This window comes from Nyctibius grandis, chromosome 25 (assembly GCF_013368605.1).
Source record: "Nyctibius grandis isolate bNycGra1 chromosome 25, bNycGra1.pri, whole genome shotgun sequence".
NCBI classification, from domain to species: domain Eukaryota; kingdom Metazoa; phylum Chordata; class Aves; order Nyctibiiformes; family Nyctibiidae; genus Nyctibius; species Nyctibius grandis.
The window spans coordinates 3,016,341-3,037,776 of record NC_090682.1 but is presented as its reverse complement, the minus strand read 5'-3'; the positions used below and the strand labels follow the sequence as shown (position 1 = coordinate 3,037,776).

The following is a 21,436-nucleotide window of genomic DNA, read 5'->3' as shown; positions in this document are numbered from 1 at the left end:
CCTTTCTTTCTGCAAGCTGGGGGGGTTTTCCCAGCTCCCTGCACTGACGGGAGGGAAAATAGTCTTTGTCCATCAAAAGTAGAGTTGGAAACCCGTGCCTAGCCTGGCTTGCTTTGCTGTTTTGTTCAGTCGCACAAGTTGCAGCCATAAAGCCCCTGGAAGCCTGTGCTAAGCAGGGGCGCTGGGACCAGCGCTAATGGATTGAAGTGAGCGGCTCACCAGCCACAGGGGTGCCCTGGGAGTTCCCTTTTGAATCTTATTTACATTCGGACTAACAATAGCTCCCAAGCTCGGCTATAAATAATTTCTAGGAAAGAGTTGTCTAATTAAACGTACAGCAGCGAAGAAAGTACTTTTAACCACAAGGCTGGTGTCCTAATGAACGTAATCACTGGATGGGGACAGCTTAGGAAACAGAACTTGACATCTCCCGGCGGAGGCAGAGAGATGGAGGGGAAACATACTTGGGGAGAATTCCCAATCAATATTTAATTGCGTAGCATGTAATCTGCCTTAGTATTTTTTTAAAATAAAATTAAAGCCCCAGAGAAACTGCAGAACCTTTAAAGCAGAACTGAGGAGGGGGAGCCTCTTTTTTTTACAGCTGTCTGGGGAGGGAACAGCATCCAAGTGCCCCTGTGGGCATGCAAATTGTTCTGTAGTTGGCAAAACGGTCTGAGTGCAGACTTTTGACAGCATGGATTTACAGCCTTCCCCATCCGCCGTGGTCCTCCTCCTTTCCTAGTGCCTCAGTTTCGTTGTCTGTAAGTGGGGAATAGAGAAGTTCCCCCGGACCTCACAGATGTCCAGCTGTAGTTTGCATCTGGAAAGCATTTTGAGAATGAGAAAAGGTCAGGTTATCCATTACCAGCCCTGTGCCGTGGTGCTGTATGGCTGAAAGGCAGCCGAGAGCTGGTGGGAGCAGGTGATGGGCAGAAGGTGTGTGCTGCAAGCGGATGGGCAGGTAGATCCAGGTCGAGCTTGAGGCAGCAGAGAAGCTCTTGGGCAGGGCCTGATGGTGATCTGGGAGGTTTTGGCTGCATGCGGGAGCAGGCAATGGTGTAAATGCCTGAGGAGTGGCTGGTCGCTCGCAGGATGGACCCGTGTTTAGTAAGACGACGTGTCCCCGTGTCTGTGGAGGGTCACAGCAGGTGTTGGGGAGCCGTTGGGAAAAATCCAGCGTGCGAAGGCGTCTAGGGGCTGTTCTGCCCAGGGAGCAGCTGGTGTGCTGCAAGAAGTGGGCAAGTAGGTAAGGAGTGATGGACAAGTAGCCATGGCTGGTGCCTGTTGGGTTTATAACGGACTCAAGGCTTCCATTATAACGCAACAGACTTCCTAGGAGACTCGGACACAAAATCAGGGAGCCAACTGGTGTAAAAATGCATCTCCAGATAGAGCAGAGGTGCTGATGTATGCCGGTGAGGCCATGGTATCTTAGAGCACGGAGGAGGATTAGGGAATAGCAAACCCCTGAAAATGCAGTTTCCCCTGATGGTGGTGGTGGCCCTGGCAGGGAGATGCAGAGGAGGGACGGCGGTGGGATGCTGGTGTCTCTTCTGCCTCTTGCAGCTCACACTGTGCTGCCAGCCCTTGCTCTGTCCCCAGAGAAAATACTCCGGCTCCGCTGCGATTAATCTCATCGGCCGCTGGATGTCAATGTTGCCTCATCCAATTACCAGTGGGAAAGGGCTGGAGCTTCGGCAAGGGGCAGAAAATGCCTCTGTCGGAATAGCGCAGGTTGGATGTTGTTTTCTTCTGCCAAGTTGGCTGTTGAGCACCGTAGGGCCGTGTACGGAGGTACTGTGGAGGAAACAGTCCTTGCTCTTGTTTTGTTCAGCCAGGGTGGGATTTGATCCAGTCTGCATAAAGACTAAACCCTGATTTGGGACAAAAAGCCTGAGGAGAATGAAAAGCCGGGTACAAAAACGTATCCCCTTCTTTGGGGCACGGCTCGATAGGCGCTGAGTTGTTGTTGGTTGGCATCAGGCCCTTATGTGATGCTCAGGAGGACGGTGGTGCATCCCCCATGGGGCTGGGTGAAAGGGAGGTTTGAGGGTGTGCAATTTCATCTTCTAGGGTGAAAATCCCTCCTCTAGAAGGCAGGGATTTTCAGCGGCGTGCACGAGCAGATCTGGATTTAAACGTTGCGGCTTGGCCTCCTCTCTGTTATCCATCTTGTAGCCGGTCGCAGGGAAGCACAGAGAGCAGCTGCATCCTGCCAGGATTCATGATCAAGAACGCCTCTCCCCCACCTCCTCCCTCCCTTCGACAAATATTTTACATCCTGTCCCAGGTGCTGCAGCTGGTCTCGCCGGCGTATTTGCGCGTCCAGATGGGGCATCTCTGGGAGGAGCGTTAAGTCCTTGGAAACCAGGAGCCTGGAGTTTTGGTGCAGGTCTGTAGGGATGGCCCCGATGGGATGAGCAAGGATGGGGCGAGATGTGTCTCAGTCCTCTCCTACATGCTCTATGGCGTAAAACCTCTTACTCTAGACCTCCCCACAAAGAAGACCTGGGGTTGCAGGAGCTGTGCATGCCCTTTGCTTGGGTAGCACATCCCTGGCAGTGAGACCTGGGGGCTGGTGGGGGCAAGGAGCCTTCACCAACCCCCAGCAGCAGTTAAAGGCAAGATATTGCTCCCCTGAGCTGTCAGCCTGCAGTAAAAAGGAAGGCAAATGGACTCGTGGTTTCCATCCCTTTGGAATTATTCACCTCCCCCTTTCACGTTTGGTTCATTTGGGCACGTTAATATCTCAAATTTAATGATAAGTCTAACGGAATTCATTTATAAGATAAATAAGATGTTATTAGTACATTAGTAGCAAAAAATGTGCAAGGACACTGCTAATCTAAGGTGAAAATGCCTTCCTGAGTGAAATTTAATTAGCAGATTGTGTTCTATTAGTGACTTTTATGGGGAGTTCATGAAAATGAATACAAATATGATCCAGGCAGCCTCTCCTGTGAAGAGAGAGAGAGGCTTTGTACGCCGAGAAGTAGCACGAGAGCCATCGCCTTCCCCTTAGCAGACCTGTCCCATCCCTTGTATCCGTGCAGAGTAAATCTGATGACCCCTGCCAGGCTTTTGAGGCTGGGAGAGACTCCAGTCGTTACCGCTGCCAACGTAGGAGGCATCTGGTGGTGGTTGGAAAGATCCTTCCCTCCCATCTGCGGGTGCAGGATCCGGCTCTTGCCGATTTCTTTGCTGAACAGAGGCAGAACAGCGAAGCAAATGCACGGGGAGTCATTACTCATGCAGATGATCCTCACAATTCAATAGAGGTAATTAGGAGAATGATGGAGGAAATTAGCACTTTCTGCGGGTTTATTAATATTAATAAAATGATTCCATGGTTAAAAATAATAATAATATTAATAAAATAAATACGAAACTGCAGAAGAGCCCGGCTACTAAATACCAGTCTGCTCCAGGCAGTGATCAACCAGTAGCTTGAATTAGTCTTCAGAGACAGGGTTTTTGCCCTCTCTAAAGGTGGTATCACAGAAGTCAGAATGGATTGAGGCATATCTGGTGTCCTTTCTTGTTTCCCACTTTTGTCTTCCCCATTAGCGAGAAGAGCTGAAGCTCAGCAGATCCTTGAGGCACTGGAAAGTTGAGTGGCTTGTCTTTAGCACACCAACGCTCTTGAAAATAGGATGTTTCCTGAGAACTGCCTCTGATGCCTGTTGGCCTCCTGCTTCTTCACCTCGTTGTCTGTAGTTGTCCTAGCAAGGAGAATATTCCCACACCCCGACTCGACAGAGGCTCTGTGTAACGTGGGTTCTGCCATGCAGACCCATTTCCAGGTTGCCCTCTCAGTTGCGTTTTCCATTCCCTCTCGTATCAATGACAGCAGAGGACTGCAGACCACTGCCACCGGTGTGCAGGGTGGCCTTGGGAGAGTTGTCCAGCTCTCCGTGCCGCTGGCATGCAAGATATGCTGGGGTAGTTGAGGGAGGTTATTTGCAGGTGGTGGGGAGATTATCAAGCTAAAGATGGCACGGAATATTATTAATGAAAATACACGACAAATGTGTTTAAACATGTAAAAGTTTAATTAGGATTTTTGTTATTAAAATATTGCTAAAGGTGCTTACTGAAGCCCTCTGCTTTCCTTTGAGATGAAGGATTATTCAGGTTCTTGCATGCTAAGAGGAGGATTTGGGGTAAGGAAGGGAATAATTGGTACCAAGTGGCTTCTGCAGAGGGCAGTGGGACTTTTGCCTTGGATCTTGGATGCAGGATTAGGCCTGGCTGTACCCATGGGAGTACCTGGCTAGACTTGATTCTTTTAAGAAGGCTTTAATGGGGTTTTGCAGTCACAAAAGCACTTCCTTGCTGGCCGCCTTGATTGCGTTCCTGCTCCCCAGTTAGAGATGCCAGCCGGGTGGGTGGTGCCAATTCCCAGAGCCTTCTCCATCCGCCTTTATTTAAATGGGAAAAGATCAGAGCGGTTGAACCCATTGCTTTAATGATGGATTCCATTATATTAAACAGTAATTGCAAAAAAATCAGTTTCTATAATTAAAAAAACCCTCCACAACTAGACTCGGTGGCGTTCTGCTGGTGTTTTGCGTGTGATCTCCATCTTATCGCTGGGGAGCCTCACGTCCTCCTGGGCTTCTGTGGATGCCCAGCGCTTCGTCTCCAGGACTCTCTCTCCCACCCGCTCGTGTCTCGGGAGCCGTGCCCAGGGCCGTATATCCTGCACCGAGGTGGCAGAGCCGGCGAGGGGAGGCGAGTATTTCCATTGCAGAGGAATTTGCAGGGCTGGCAGTTTTCAGGCTGGGGTGAGGGGAAGCAACCCTATCTCCCAACTTGTAAATTAAGCAGATCTGGTCAGGAACTGTCAGTGCAGGAGAAGAAATATGAAACCTCTGGGGTCGTGTATGCAGAGTAATTTTTCTGACTGTAACTCTACTTAAAAGTAAGGATATGATGAAAATGCTTAGAGCATTTTAAATGGACCCAGCAGAGATCTGATTCAGCTCCAGTGGAGTCTGTACAGACTTTATTGGGTGTTGGCTTACTCTAAACTTGCTAACATGAGAGTTTAGTGCGTGGCTGAGAAATAAATTGGTTCCTTCTCCTTATTAACTGAAAATATTGTTAGGTGAAGCAGCAGCAATAGTCATCTTTTTTAATTTTGGTGGATTGCAACACAGGAGAGCAAGGAGGTTGGTAATGTTGAGACAGGACACTGGGGTGCTTGCTCCTCACCTTGATCCAGGGTGCAGGGGGGCTCCACACCGAACTCAGGATGGGTCAGGTCTCCAAGTGATGGAAACCCCCCAGAGATGAAGCTGATCTTGAAAGGCATCCGAGGATGTCTGTGTTTGTCAGGGTCCCTGCGAGAACGCAAACTGGCCATGTGAGAGATTACAGGATAAGGCTCATGTTAAGGAGATTTTTTTAAAAAGAACGAGAACTTCACAAAAACTCAAAACGGAACCCGACGTGAACCCCCCCTGGGAGTAAATCAAGACAGCTCCAGTCCCACGGTGCTTCTCTCCTGCGAGGCAGAAGGAAGGGTTTGGAGCTCACGTCCATCTCTGCATGGTTAGCTCCCTCTCCGCCCTGGTGCTCCCGCCTCCCTTGGCCATTCCCTCCGAAGAGGGATGTCTGGACCAGGCACATCATCCCGGGCAGCAGGTGTAATTCCCTTGGTTTTATTTGGAGGGACACAGGCAGGGCAGGCTGCGCTCCATCATGATGTGGTTCAGTGGAGAAAGCCATGCCGGGCTGGCCAGCCGGCGTCAGGGACCCTCCTGCTCTACTCACGCATCCTATTTCGGAGGAGGTTTTTAAGCACCCAGGTTGCAGCCACAATGGGTAGATATGGGGGAAATTGCCGCTTTTCTGCTCTTTTCAGGAGCATAGGGAGTGCCCCAAATCATTGCCCTGTAAGGAATTAATAAAGCTGGGTTTGGTGGCTGATGGAAGACTGGGCAACGCTGAGTGCATTCGCCTGTGTCTCCGTGAAATGTAACATCGAGGTGTTCAGGGTTGTGGTGAGAGGGGAGGAAAAGTAGATGGAGAGGAGAGTGAAAGCCACCCCAGCTTTCCCCTCTCTCCCCTCCTCTCCCTTTCGGCCTCCCCAGGATTTCAGCGGTGTGAGATTTTCACCCCATGCCTTGGAAGCAATATCTCGGAGGAGCCTTGGAGCCATTTGTTTTCCATTTAATTGGCTAGTGGGGAGAAAATAACGAAGGGAAGTCATGCAGGGGAAGTTCTCGTCGGTGCTGTTTTTGGCAACAGAGTCACAACATCCTAAATTTATTTATTTAATTGCATTATTAAAAGTATAAATAAAAATAAATCCAGGAGAGCGGGCGGATCTATGCTTTGCATCTCTAAAATAGAACCATAAATGCCACGGAGCACTGGGGGAATGATTTATTAGCCTGTTATCGTGAGTGACTGGGACGCTTTCGATGGAGTCCTTGCTAATTTCTAACAGCTGCATTAAATCACAGATGCTATCAGCTATTATAAAATAATCACCCAGCGGGCTGCAAACCAGCACGAGCCCAGGGTCAGCGCCGGAGCCCTTCATTTGTTTCCCATCTCAGCCCCTCCGATTCCTGCGAGGGTGGGAAATAAATAGGACTTGTAGCGGCCTCGTTTTATCATCCAGGAGTTGACAATAAATAAAAACCTCTATAAACCTTTTTCTAAAAGGAGTTTGGAGCGGAATTCGCAACGAGAGGAAACCTTGTTTTGTGCTTAAATATGTCCGTGTGATGTCGGGACTCCTGGGTCCTGTGTGTGGCTCTGAAAGGGAGCCTGGGTTTGGTGATTTATCGGGCGGACGGAGGGTTTTGGGGCTGGGAGAGAGAAGGTCCTGTGGCAGTTGAGGACGTCTGTCTCGGCTCCTCTGCCTTCCCTTCTCGCTTAAATTTCCCTACAGCTTGACTGCCTTCCTCTCCTTTGACAAATACCGTGTGTGTTTATGTGGCTGGGCTCCGGAGGGGGCTAATGCCTGGCCTGGAAATCTCTTTAGAAGTGCCAATTTGTAGCGACAGAGAGACAACAATGAATAGGGGAGCCTGCGAGGTCCAGGGGAAGCGAGCGAGCGGCTGCTTATCAGGCTGGTGGCTTGCGGAGCCAGCCGCGATAGCAGGGGTGGTTTTAAAGGGCGAAGGAGATGGGAGGGGAAAAAAAAACCAACCCACAAATAAATAAAAATAAAGCAGTTAGGGAGAAAATGCCGCCCATCTGCAACGCTCGTATTTTTCTTGACAGTTTTGCTTTATGTTAGAACAGCTGCTTAACATGACAAACGCTGGCTTTAATAACGGCGTACGTGAGGAGATGCGGGCTGGGCGGGCGGTGGAGCTGGCCGGCTCATCCTGCTGTCCCACGCTCTGAGCTGGGGGTGGAGAGCCCCACGCAGGGTGACCCTGGGGTCTTGCACCCACCACGTCGAGCCTGGGGAGCTCGTTTGGGAACGGTCATGGGTTTGCAGCAGTGTGTCCGTGTTTGATTTGGTGGGGTAAAAGGGGCTTTGCCCTGAGTATGGTACAAGGGGCCTCAGGGCTGTTTGTTGGTGGAGGAGCCAGCTCCTGGTGGCAACCTAGGATGCTCTGAGGCCATAGGGAATGGTGCACATCCGAGGGACCCTGGGCTTCCAGGGTGGCCTTGGGCAGGTCTCTATTTCCCCAAAGGTAGAAGACAGGCTGAGAGAGTTGGGGCTGTTCAGCCTGGAGAAGAGAAGGCTTTGGGGAGACCTTCTAACACCTTCCAGTACCTGAAGGGGCTACAGGAAAGCTGGAGAGGGGCTTTTTACAAGGGCATGGAGTGATAGAACAAGGGTTAATGGTTTTAAACTGAAAGAGGGGAGATTGAGATGAGATCTTAGGAAGAAATTCTTTGCTGTGAGGGTGGTGAGACCCTGGCCCAGGTTGCCCAGAGAAGCTGTGGCTGCCCCCTCCCTGGCAGTGTTCAAGGCCAGGTTGGATGGGGCTTGGAGCAACCTGGTCTGGTGGAAGGTGTCCCTGCCCGTGGCAGGGGGTTGGAACTGGATGGTCTTTAAGGTCCCTTCCAACCCAAACCATTCTGTGATTCTATGATTCGGGTTCCTCTGTCTTTTCCTACCTCGTTATTCTCTCCGCAGAACGGGATAACGGGCTTTGCAGTTTGCAGGTTGTTTCCCTACTGCGGTATCGGAGATTGCCGGGTTGTCAGCAACCTGGAGATAGCAGGGATTGCTGACAGCGAGCAGAACTGAGTCAGTGCTGTGTACAGAAGCCTTGCTCAGCCTTTGAAACCGCAGTCAAACCCTCCCCCAAGGTTACTCTTGCTCATAAAGTGTGCTCAGTTTTGTTTGCTGCAAACCTAGATTTTAATCCCAGCATCCAGACAGGCTTTGAAGAGAATTGGGTTGGAGTCAGAAGTGAATGGCTCAGGCCAGGCTGACTCTGAAAGAGGAATTAAAACTGACCTAGGAAGATGGAGATGTTCACATCCCCACCCCAGCTCTGCAACTTGAATGTTTATCTCGTCGTGCCCGATACCGCTGGGAATATATCAGCAGCGAGACGTGCACGGAGGAGACAGGCTGGTTCAGACAGCGTGGGACCTGCACTGGCATTTACCCACAGCTCAAAACAAACTCCCGGGGAAGTTTCCCAAAGCTTGCAGGAACCCAGACCCTTCCCTCACCTAATGATTTTTTTCCCCTCGCTTCAGCCCTTAGAAGCGAGAATTTCAAAGGTGAAAAAACATCATCTGCACTGGCCGCAGAGAGGAAAGACTGAAAATACTGAGAATTTTTATTTCTCCCGGGACTTGCAGCCGTGTTTTTCTCTTCCTCCCTCCCTCTTTATCTTTAAATCTCGGTGTCTTGGCCACTCTGCCCGTAGCGAAGCAGGTCTGAGGCAGCAGACCCTGCTGCCCTGCGTGGGAGCGGGGCTGTGCAGGGCTCCAGGGTGTGCGGTCAGGCGGGGATGGGTTTGCTGCCCACCTGGTCCTCCTGCCTCCGAGCATGGCAGTAGGTTGTGTTGGCCCAGCCGGCTCCGTGGTGGCTGGCTCTTGTGTCATCCACGTGTGAAAAATATCAGTGCACGCTGAGGAGAACGGATAGGAAGGATTTTCCTCTCTTTCACCTTCTAAATGTGTGCTGGAGGCACCATTTCTGAGCCTCCCAGGACAGCCAAGAGCATGGTGTTTCCCTCTCCCAGCATCTAGCGTAGGTGGCACAACCGTTCTCTGATCATTTCTACGTCTCTGTATTTTTGTAAATAAGCCCAGAGGCTACACGGTGGCTTCGTATTTAGGAATAGGATAAACAAAGCGATGTGCGAACTGTTTATTTGTTCTTTTATTTGTTCAGTTAAGAGCTCACAAAACACTTTGCAAGCGTCTATGAAATCTGTAATGCTCCCAGGAGAGGGAAGAAATGTTCCTGCTTGCCTTGGCAGGTGGGGGGAGCTGAGGGGCTCCAAGGGGCTCACTGCCTTGCCCGCGGTCACGGTGAGACCGGGGTAGACACAGGAGTAAATCCCAGGTCCTGTTTTCCATTCCTAGTCTGTAACGGTGGGCAAGACTCAAAGGCACATTGCGTGCCCTGGCTCAGCAATGCTGAGCCGTCTGCGGTCCAGGTCCCCTTTTCTGGTGTTTCTCCTGCTCCTGGACTGATTTGGGCATGTGACTGTGCCTCCACCCCTTGTCCTAGTGAGAAGTCATTAGGTGGTACATGAATGTGGTACTGATGATGGAGAAACCACGTCAAACCCAGCCTGGCTCCTTTGCTGTCAGAGCTAGTTCCCATCTGCACATCTTTAACTGCTCCATCTCAGAGGTGCCTTCAGGCCTGTCCGTGCTCCTGGTCCCTTGGACTCTGGGGTGGCCAGTGTCCTCAGTTGGAGACCACCATCCTGTGCAAGGCCACCTCCTGGTTGCTCCCTTCTTCCTCCCTGAAGCAACGTTCCCCTGAGCAACCCCACTATTGAAAACCCGTGTCCTTTGGGGTGGTATCGAAGCAGGCAGGATTTTAATTGCTGCTCACTGTCCAAAGGGGGTTTGGTTTCATCCTGCACACGGGGCAAAGCCATGCGGAGGTGGAGCCAGGCTGCCTCCCTCCCCTTTCCCACAGGTGACTGCAGACACCCCTCCTTGGCCCAGGGACCCCGAGGAAGCCCAGCTGAAGGTACTCCTGCACCCTGCACTTTTCTCTTCTTTAATTCCCTCCTTTTGGCCCTGGTCTGGTTTTTCCCTCTGCTTCCCAGGGATGGGGGAGATTTGGGAACGGGCTCCTGGAGGCATCTCTGAGGGATGCCGGCGGGGACTGTGCAGTGCGGTGGGGTTTGCCTTGTGCTGTTTGGCAATTTTTTCTTTTGCAAGACAACGTCCTCTGTGAAACAGGCTGAACTTTGGCGTGTTTTGATATGGAAATGGTTTGGTAAGGAAGGAAAATGTCGCGTGTCTGTAATCTCTCCCTCCTGCCCCTGCCCACGAGAGTTGGGTTTTAAGGGAAAGACCGCACAGGAGTTGAAAACTTGCCCAAATGCACTAAATACCAGCAGGAATGGCAATAAAAAACCTCTTGGCATCGCAAAGAAAATCTTAACATTTTGCTTTCCTTAGAAAAAAAAATCATTAAAAAAAAATCCTGGGTTGTTGTCAGAAATGCTGCTGGAAAATGCAATCCTCACCTTTCACGCTTCTCGGGCGACGCTGTGACAGCTCCGCACGGTTCTGCTGTCCCGGGGTGTCCCAGCCCCTCCGGGGTTTGCTTTGAGCAGCGCAGGGTGTTCTCAGAGTTGTGTTTTTTTTTCTTTCTCTTTAATATTTGGCGTAATGAGGGAGGCTGCTTTTAACTCCGCGAGGTGGGTGTCTGCAGAGCTGCCTCCTTTTTGCATTGCGGTTGTCGGGTTTACATGGAGTTTAAGTGCACCCATATGTCTCCGGGGATTTTAGCTGCACGCTGAGCTTTAAGGGTAAAGTAATCCCCTTAAAACCCCCAGCCATCGCTGAGCGGGTGTCGTGGCTCCTCCTGCACCACGGACCTGCCGCGGCCACGCTGACCCCACGCTGGGTTTGTGTGTTCTTGGAAGGGTTTTATGGAAGTGGGGAGGATTTGTGTTTGCTTTTAGGGTACGAGGATGGTGTCGGAGGGGCTGCCTGGACATTGACTGCTAAACCAGTTGGGTGTTAGCGAGGAGCACGAGGCTTGAGTTTGCATTTTCTGCCCAGGCGAGCTCAAACACGGCAATCAATTTGAAGAATACGCTGGGGTTTTTTTCCCACAATTACCTCAGCGGGTTTTTTTTTTGCTAAATTCATGCGATAAAATGCATTAAATGTAACAGCACGGAAAATAAAAGTTCGGTTTGCGGAGAGAGAGCCTGATTTAGTGTGAAGATAAAACAAGATAAAACAAGTGGAAAAATTAAGTGGGATAAATAAATTCTGGCGGAGAGAGGCAGGGGTGATGGAGGGGGAGAGCTGAGCGTGTGCCATCGGGTAGGCAGCGGTCGATCCAGCTGTGAAGGGCTTTCCTAAGGTTTTCGTCCTGGGAAGGGGGTGATGCTCGGCTGTACCCCCGCTCCCACGCGCCGGCAGATGCTCAGCTTTATCCTGGGGCTGTGAGATGTGGTTTTTCTCTCCTGTTCTGCTTTGCATGGGGGGTGCGTTCTCCTCCTACCCGTGCACGGTGCTCACTGTACTGGCTTTTGGGTGAAGAAACAAGAATATTCGGCAGCGAGAAGCAGGGTGGCGAGGTGTGGGGGAAGAGGTGTCGGGAAGGATTGCCAAATATGCTGGGTAAAAATTAGCAGCTGCAAGTGTGCAAGAGAAAAGGTGGAGAAGAGAGGGAGTAGGGGACAGATGGAGAGAAGGAGGGAGAGAAAAGAGGAGGTGGGAGAAAAGGGAGGAGGGGATAGTAGTGCAGCAAGATATTAGTTAAAAATCTTATAGCCCCGAGCCCAGATGCCATCTGTACGAGGCAGGTACCAACAAAACACAGCTCGCTCTGCGCGCCGCGGAGGTGTTACAGACATCTTGGCCAGATAGAGCGGCCAAGATGTTCAGGATTAGAAATTTCACATGCCCCAGGAGAGAGATGCCTTAAAAGAGCCCCGTTTTCGGGAAGCGCTGAGCAGCAAGGCGGGGACTGGCGAGGAGCTGGCGTCTTTGAACAAGCTTGTCTGGGATTTCCAGAGGGAGATCTGGAGAACTTCCACTTCCACCGGTGCTGGCGGGCGAATCCCTGCCAGCAAGGATCAGCTCTTTGATTAAACAAGCCCAGGTCCTCCAAGGACTGCTCTTCCCTACAGCTCTGCTGGGTTTTGCTTTCCTGGGTGCAGCTTTAACCCATTCAGTTGCGAACAACGCTGAATGGCTTAGAGACACCAAAGTTCATCTCAGGAAAAGAAAAAAAGGGGAGAGCGCTATTTCCCATTGGCTTTGCCTTCAGGTTTAGTTTTCTTTGCCTGCTGAGGACTGTGCTTTCCCCTTTGACAAGGACATTGTGATTTGTTGTGCCCACCATGGGAGAAAATGCTGTCCTGGGGTGAAGCGCACCTTCATAGCGTTCCCCTACCCAGGCAGGATGCCTGTGGGAAGGCCGTAGGCTGTGAATATCTGTGTCTTGTTTAAAAGGAGTTTGAGATAGTCTTTGGAGCTCTTTTGGAAGAGGCAGTGTCCCGAAGGGTGCTCGTGAGCGGGGAGGTGACCCAGGTACACAGGGTCCCAGTATCATTGATCTCCCTATCACTTGCTGCTGCTCATCTCAAGGGAGCTGGACTCCCTCCCTGCTGCACAGGGAGCATCTCAGCATACCCCGAGCTGTGTGGAGAAAGGGAAAATAATCCGTGAACAGCAGCGAGGCTGGAGAGTAAAATCCAGGGCGGCCGCCCGTAGGTCCCGGCAGCTGCAGGCTGCTCCCCAGCGCGGTGCCGGAGCCGCGCTGCCGCCGAGCCGCTCCGTGGCCCCCGGGCTCTGGTCCCTCACTAATTACTTCCAGGCCTGTACTCTTGACATTTGCAAGCTCCTGATTAGAGCAACGAGGGAGAAATCTCCGAGGGAGATGGAGGCCAAACTGCACCACTAATAAAAGCCGAGATTGACAATCGGCTGGGAGGCGAGAGACGGGGAGGTGGAAGGACTCGTCCTTGCAGTCTCAGTTTCTTTCTGAGCCTCTGGGATGATGAGAGAAGGTCAGGGCTTGTTAACGTCACCGTGAGGAGCAGGATCTGCCACTGCCATATGCCTGATGCCCCCGGGGCCTGTGCCAGCCTCCGAGTCCCTCTCAGCTAGGTGATATTTTTAGACGTGGTCCTGAACTGAAGCCACTCGCATGAGTACCCCGTACAACCTGAGGTCTGCAAACTGTCTAGGTATGGAGGTGGCTCTGCTTTTGTGTCTGCTGACTTTGTGTTTGCATCCAGATTCTGTAGCCTCCTGGATTTCGAGTTCTTTTTCCCTTGCCCTTTTCTCTCGCATGTCCCAGCTCGCTCCCTCACTTGATGCCAGCGCTCTCACTCAGGACGTCACGTTAACCAGAGTGGTGGGACTGGGAGGTATTTGTGATGGGCTGGCCCAGAAGACCTGGGCAGGAGAGGCTGCTCTGGCTGCCTGTACCCGCTGTTGGATGCCCAAAGTGGCCTCCGAGGTGAGCATGGTTGGGACATACTGCCTGCAGTCTCCTGCATGGCTGTTTTAGGCTGTTGGGGCTGTCCCTGGTGAGGCAGGTTTCTGTTATGTAATTCTGTATAACATTCCCTTTCCAGCCCGCTGTTTCCCCTCCCCACTGCCCCATATATGCTTACCCGTGCCCAGCTGTCTGCAGCAGCCAGTTTAGCTATCTGTCTAGCTGTTTTTGCCCTGCCTTTACATCTGTTCAGGTAGCCATGTCTCTCCAGCCTCCTCAGAGGCTCTTTCTGAGGCAGACACACTTGTTCCCCCTTCAAATCTCCCTTTCCTGAATTGCACCGGCTCTGGCAGGCTCTCTGCTATGTCCACTCTGTGTCTACAGCTTCCTATCCCAAGGGGTAAACACCATTTTACCCAGCAGAGCTTCTGGTCCCCACAGCATCCTCCCCCCTGGCGCTCACCCTGCTGCTGGACGGGGCTCAGCAGCACCCTGGGGTCGGGCTGTCTCGCTGGTGGGGAGCTGCAGGGGGTTTGTGCTGACTCCTTTCTGCTGCTGCAGCCACGGTTCCTCTGTGCCAGGGTGGGAGCAGATTGGGAAGGCGATGGGGTGTCCTTCCTCCTCATCCTTCCCCCCGAAGGATGCCTGGCATTGAAACAGTCGACCTGCACGTTGGGGGTTAAGCCAACTTTTCAGCAGCTGAAGAGCTTTTTGATGGAAAATTCAGCCCTGCTTTTCTCAGTGCTTCCCTAGGCTGTCCTATTTACCGAAGCTGCAGTGAGCATCCCTCTGGTGCCTGCAGCCATGGCTGGTGCCGGCAGCCAGCACGCATCTCTGCAGTGCTAGCCCGTGGCTAGCGGCGTATTTAGGCTCGTTGCGTCCCACTGCCATGTACGACAGACCTGCTGTGCTGATTGTTGAGCTTGGGCTCACTGAAAAACCCTTGCAAAACCTCTTGATTGGTTTTAACAGCGGTGTTTGGGTCTGTGGAGGAGGTTGGGGTCCCAAAATAGCTAAAACTCTTTCACTGGTTGTTGTGCTTCTCCTCTAGCCCCTGGAAGGGGCAGGTTCCCCATGATAGAGTCAGTAGAAGAAGCAGAGGCCCTTTGGAGGAAGGCACCCAACCGAGGTCCAGCCTGTCTTGGCTTGGGCACGTGGAACTGTACAGCCCACGGTGGGGAGATGGCAGCGTGGGGTTGCTTTTCTTTCGTAGGCAGAGACAGATGTGTCTGGGTGGTCACCGAAGACTTGGTGCCCTCAGTTGCTCTTTGAGGAGGTCAGTGGTGGTGTCTGGGTGTCTCCAAAGGAGGAAATTTGTTGCCAATGTACCTGGTGGGATGGAAAGACTTTGGGCTCCCTACTCGTTGTGTCAGGGAGTGGGGACAGCAGGGACAGAGCAGGGAGATCCTCCGGAGCTCCCCTCCAGCCTACACCATCGCACGGGGCAAATACATGGTGGCAGGACCTCGGTTTGTGCTGCCCTGCTGCAGGCAGGCTCCCAGCCCCTCTCTGCTGCCCGGGCACGGGGGAGAAAGAGGGTCCCAGCCCTGCACGCATCAACAAGTGGATGCAGAGACAGATGCAGCGAGGGGGTTTGGGGGGGGGCGAGGCAGGTGCGCGGGGAGCGTGAGGCTGCGCAGCGTGTGAGAAACCCCCTCTGCAGCCGGCGTGGAGATGGTTAAAGGTGGTGGGTGGTGAAAGGGTGGGAGCCTGGGTGCCTCTGCGCTGCGAGAGTGTCGGGGTTAAAGGCTGACGTGTGCGGTGGGTGCTGTGCGGGTGCTGCGCGGAGCCCGGGTACCGGCCAGGGCTGGAGCCGCTGCCATGACAACCCCGGGCAGGCAGCCTGCGCGCCCGGGGATGCTGCCGGCCAGCGGCGCTGGGCTGCTGCCGCCGCCGCCCCCCTGCTCCCCGCTTTCCGGCTGAGCCGCGGCTGGCAGAGCAGCCTCCCACCCCGAAAACCCGCCGAGGAACCTCCGGAGATCGCTTCTGGGGAGCGTCGCGGGCTCAGCGTGGTGTCCGGGCGGTGGGGACGTCGCCTGCAGCTCAGCTCCGCGGGGAAGTTGCGATCTTGCGACAGAAATCTGCATTTTGGGGAGCTTTGGGGTTTTTAGAGCGACAGCCGGCAAACAGCCCGACTCCAAGCCTGGCTTGCTCCCCCAGCCTGTTTTTATGGCCGCCCTCCCTTCCCTGCCAGGGACACTTACGTTTCCTCCTTGGGTTATAAACTTTTGATGCCAGACCTCTGCAGCGCGTGCCCAACTGAATCTTAAAGTAGCGTCTCGAGCAGACACACATCTGTGACCTTCATCTCTTGCTCTGCACCTTCTCTCCTCCTCCTCCTCCTCCTCCCTCACCCAAGGATACCGGGACTCCCTCCGATGCTGCTCGGCAGGCTCAGCGCTCGCAGCCTGCCTTGCCGGGGGCTCTCCTGATCTCCGTGGAGCTCCGCATTGCTCGCCCGGGTGGTTTTGCTCCCCCCCGTCCCCACACACACGCACCCCCTCCCTTCTCTCTCCCCCCCCCTTTTCGCTCCTGGTGGCCTTGTCGGGTGTGTTTTTTGCCTGTTGGAAAAGTCCCCGCTGCCCAGGATGGGGGTCGGTGGGTGCTTAGCCCTGCCCTGGAGGTGCCTGGTCGTCCTCTGTCTCAGGCTGCTCTTCCTTGTGCCCGCAGGAGTGCCCGTGCGCAGCGGAGATGCCACCTTCCCCAAAGCTATGGACAACGTGACAGTGCGGCAAGGGGAGAGTGCCACGCTCAGGTAGGAGCAGCTGGATTTCTGCCTTTGGGGGTTATCGGGGGGCGGGGGGGGTCCTGGTTGCGGCTCTCGGGGGATGCTGTGCGCCGAGCGGGGCTGCCGGAGGGTCCTGACACCAGCTGGAGACTTTGCATGTGTCCCAGGGGCTCGTCCCCATCGTGGCAGGGGCCACCCCGACGGAGCGGTTTCAGGGGGGGCCGATGTGCTGGTGTTGTGCAGCGGGGAGTGAGGCTGCAGCGCGGGGCTGGCAGCCTCCCGTCGGTGCTGGCTGGGGGCTGCGGGTGCCAGCCGAGGAGCTGCCAAAGGGGCTGAGGTGGCAGACGGTGAGTTAGCGCTGCCTGACGCTCCCAAAGTTGTCTCGGTGCGTGTGCCCATGTGGGAGGGGAGGGGGGGTCCGCACTGCCCGCGCCGCTGCCAGCCTGCATTGCCGGCAGGGCTGCGATGCCTCCGAGGTGTCAGTGTTTCGCCTTGATCACTTTATAGTCTCTGCACGATTCTGTTAATATCAAATCAATCTTTTACTCCAGGGGTGCATCTTATGAATCCTGATGGATGTTTTACCTTACGCTGTTTGCTGGAGGAGAAATGCAGGCAGCTTCTATGCAGATGGGCCACTTTTACGCTGCACAATAGAGCCGAGTGTCCCTTTTTATTCCCTGAATGAGTTACAGGTGTACGTGGCGCATTGCCCGTGTAGGGTAGCGGCTCTCAACAGGCATCGCGGCAGCATGGCCAGATGAGCAGATAGCAGTTTGGGAGGGCGGCGGGGAGTCAGCTGGCGTCTGGGGCTTTGGGTCGTGCTGTACGTGCTTCAGGGAGGACCTGAGCGGGTTTAATCCTGCTGGGCAACAACCCTGGGACTTGGGGAAGGAGCACAGGGGACGGTGGGGCGTGAGCCTGAAGGAGTTAGTCTGCTGCTTTCTCTGCAATAGCGAGCGGCGTGTGCCTCCCGCGCGAGGCTGGCTGCTCCCTCGCTCAGACCTGGAGGAGCAGGGCTGCAGCAGAGAGCAGCTGCTCTTCCCGAAGCCAGGCACGGGGATGGCACGAGCGAGCAGAGCGTGTCGTGCTCTCCGTTAGCAGCTGAGCCCTCGCAGGGATGGAGGAGCTCGGGTGGGTTTGAGCAGAGGCTGCTCCGCTCACCCGGGTGGCGGAGGCAACGGGGGTCAGGCAGCCTTTCCGTGGCCGGGGTGGTCTTTGTAGAGGGGAAAATGTTTGGTGCGTAATGTGGTGGTGGGAAACAGGCTCCGGCTCGAGGTGTGTGCTGCTGAGAGAGGCGTTGGTGGCTGGTCTGCCTGCCTCCCAGCACGGACTTTGGGATGTTGCCTGTGCTGGGCACATTCCTGTTCCTCGGTCCCGGCCAGGGACCTGCTGAGACACGCTTGTCATCACCCCACGCAACTGGGGGCCGCGCACAGCGGGAGAGCAGAGGGCACGTTTCCTTGTGCTCTTCATAATTGAACAGCAATGATGATTAACCTGAGCTGGAGTGAGCAAGGCAGTTTAAAGAAGGGAAGACAACCCCCTCGGGACGTGCCTTTGGCCTTGGTGCTCTTCTCCTCGCTTTCTGAATTAGTCTCCCCGGTGAAGTGTGGAGTTCGGGGCTCTCCGAGGCGATGCTCGTGGAGGTCAGAGCAGGGTGGGTGAGCTGTGCGGGGGGCTGAGCCCCTTCCCCGGGGAGCCCCGCAGCCCTGGCCGAGCCTGCTGCCAGCAGAGGGCTGACTTGGATCTCCTTGGTTTTTGTTTAAGCTTCTGACCTCTTTTCTGTGCTGTTTGCGAGAGGGGATGTTTGTGAAGCAGCCAGCGCCGGAGCTGTGGGGTGTTTTAGCCTTGCTGTAAGAAACTCTGCGTCCCCCAGTGGGACTCAGAGTGCTGGCACTTAGAGGAAGCCCCTGCCCCAAAACCACTTGTTCTCTACCCCTTGGCATCTGCTCCTGCCCAGCCTCTCCAGTGCAGCGTCTCGAGGATGTGGCTGGTATTTATTTGCAGGCTGCGATACCCTACGGAGAGCCAAGGAGGGGAGACTGCCCTGGGCAGTCTTCCCGTGTGGGTGATGCTTGTGGTAGATGTCTAGCGTGGGACCCCTGATGGGGTTTTTCTCCTGGCAAATGGTCTATGCGCCCACAGTGGGAGCAGATGTGGTGTCCTCTGCTGTCCTCCTTGGGGCTCAAACTGAGGAGTTGGGCCTTGAGAAACTGAGACCCATAATTCCAGCTCGTTGCACTTGCAGAATTAGCCCCGATCCTGCTGGTTCTGGAGGGGCCAGGTCCTCTCCCATCCTGCTTCATCCGGGGCTGCTGTCTGGCTGTGAGTTGGGCTGAGCCTGCGAGTCTCCCTGGCTTCGGCGGGGCTGGTGGCAGCTCTTTGCTTTCCAAGACCAGCTCTTTAACCACGCGTTGTGTTGCAGACAGGAGATGTTAGAGAGCTGAACCACATGCTAGCGGTGGAGGAAACCTGGAGGCTTTTCAGGCTGGTTGTGGTTTTCCTGTATTGGATTTTGGGCCCTTCCATTTCCAGCTCTCCACCCTTTTTCTGAGGGAGGCTCGGCGTAATCCTTGCAGAAAATCAGGCTCCATCTACAGGCAACTTCTGGGTCATCTTAGATCAGCAGCAAGTTATTCCCCTGTTTTAAGCAGAGACTGGTGATAACTCACTACTTTTTATTATAAGAACAAACAATTCCTGTAACAGTCATGCACCTTTCCTCTCTGGGGAGCTCAAGGCAGTTTGCAAATTCTCTGTGTACTATTAAAAAGAAAATCAAGCTGCCTCTTACCTGACCCTGAGATACAAAACCTTCTGCTGTGAAGCGGGGCAGGTGTTTAGATGGCAGCAGTAACCTGTGTTATGCACCAGTTTGGGACACGCAACAGAACAAGGAGCACACTGGTAATGGACAGGGAGGTTGAAAAAGGTCACTTTTTAATTTCCCAGCTGGGATTTGATGTGGAGACATGCATTAAGTCCCTGCTTTTGGGAAGAGTGCCATGGAGTCTCAGCTTTCTACTCACGATGCTTCTTGGATGCGTGCCCTGCGAGCCGCGGGGCACGGGCAGCCATCCCCTCGGTTGCCACGGGGGCATCGCTGGCAGGTCCCCAGCACGGTCAACAATCCCAGTGGGCTGACGCCAGCTGGAAGCCTTGGGCTGTGTTGTATCCCAGCTGCGTTGCAGCGGTGGAAGCATCTTCGCCATGGCGGAGGGCTGCCGGGGTGCAGAGGTGATGCGGGCGGCGGCTGGACCGCAGGTAACGCCGCTGCCGTGGCAAGGATTCAAACGGGGTTAAAATGGGGCTGTGGAGTAAACGAGATCGTATCGCTTGTGCCGCCAGCAAACCGACCTTTGTAACAGGCATCAGTAGAGTTCATAAAGACATAAACCAGCAGCTGCTCAAAATTTCAAGGCTTTATAGTTTTATTTAAGAAATATTGGTGCTTTATTTTTTGTTGGCAAAGAGAGTGTGTTTCAGCAGCGGGGGAGACAGGGTGTGCCGGGTTTTCTCCTTGGTTGTCGCCGCAGGGTCACCAGGACTCGAGGAGGCCCCTTTGTTGTTCTCTGCCTCAGTTTCCCCATCTGTAAAATGGAGCCAACAGCAGTTGTTTATCAGTGACGATTAGAAGAAATGAGTGTTCATAGATGGTGCTAAGATTGTACAAGAAACGTTGTACAATACAATCCCTCTCCGCCTTTCTACTCGCTCTGGCAAGCCTGTGGCCTGCCCCATTGCTTGTCCATGAAGGAGACCAAAAGACCAGGGTAGCTTTGCTCACTCACATCCAAGACTCTGCGGCTGGCTGTATTTTGTCAATTAGCGACTACGAGAACAATTCCAATTAAAAACAAAAAGCCGGAATAAAACATCGTGAGATGCCGTTCTTCCATTTATTTTTGCAATTATGGTTTTAATTATTTCTGACAATGCTGCTTTTTTTCCTCTGTGTGTGTGTGTGCGTGTAATAATCTACCTCAGTTTCCCAGCGCTTGACGAGGCCTCGGTAAAATACAACCAGTGGGAGCAGGCGGCAGGACCACAGTCTCTGGGCATAGGTCTGGCAAGTCGGGAAATCCGATTTTTTTTTTGCCTTTTCTCACTCAAACCACCAGCCCTCAGTTTACCCACCTGCTAATGGGGGTTGTGACACTCACCCGCTGCCCCGCGACGTGCAACCGCGGTACCCGGCAGAGAAAAGAAGCGTTAATGCAGCCACGTCTCTGCTCTTAAATCCTTGCTGAGAAGCGGGCAGAGAGTTGTCGCTTTTTTTTTTTGTGTGTGCAAATGCTAAAAGCGTGGGGATTAGCGAAGAGCAGATTAGCGAGGACTCGCTCCATCGCTGCCCCCTCCCTCCCCAAAAAGTTTTCTGGAGCAGCTAAATATATACCTGCCGTTTCCAAGGTAGAGCTCGCTGCGTGGCGGAGCTGTAATTGGCGACTCAGGGAAATTACAGCCATGGATTCTGGCATTTGGATCCTCCTGGCTGGCGTAATAATTTCTCCCTAGGTAGCTGGTATTTAACTTGTCTTATCTGCTCCTCATAGTTATAATTACAGTGCCCGCTAATTTCACTGTAATATCGCAGCCGTTGGAAGGGCGGTTGGGGAAAGGTCGAGGGGTTGCGGGAGGGCTCCTTCCACCCCAGCCCCTTGCAGGGAGGCAGGTGCTGTTGCCCAAGTGCAGATGGTACCTGGGTGCCCAAACTCTGTGGTCGCACCTTGCAGTCCCCGCCGTGCCGTTGCCCTCCGTAGCGTCAAGGGAGGAAATAGAATCATAGATTTTGGTTGAAAGGACCTTTAAGATCATCGAGTCCAACCGTTAACCCAGCACTGCCAAGGCCACCACTAACCCATGTCCCTCAGCACCACATCTACAAGGCTTTTAAATCCCCCCAGGCATGGGGACTCCACCACTGCCCTGGGCAGCCTGTTCCAGTGCTTGACAACCCTTTCTGTGTAGAAATTGTTCCTGATCTCCAATCTAAACCTTCCCTGGTGCAACTTCAGGCTGTTTCCTCTTGTCCTATCGCTTGTTAGTTGTTCAGTCTACAACTACCTGAAGGGATGTTGTAGCGCAGTGGGAGTCGGCCTCTTCTCCCAGGC

General features: G+C 53.6%; 1 protein-coding gene across 2 annotated transcripts in view; it reads left to right on the top strand.

Moving 5' to 3' along the window:
- LOC137673422 (opioid-binding protein/cell adhesion molecule homolog) overlaps positions 1-21,436 on the top strand; it is a 258,831-nt gene that overhangs the window by 154,876 nt on the left and 82,519 nt on the right. The window contains exon 2 of one of the 2 annotated variants that reach the window (XM_068418195.1): positions 16,265-16,349. In XM_068418195.1, the coding sequence (XP_068274296.1) occupies positions 16,265-16,349 (85 nt within the window). Of the gene's footprint in view, positions 1-16,182; positions 16,350-21,436 lie in introns of those variants that run through there. The other variant, XM_068418194.1, reaches the window with a different exon arrangement.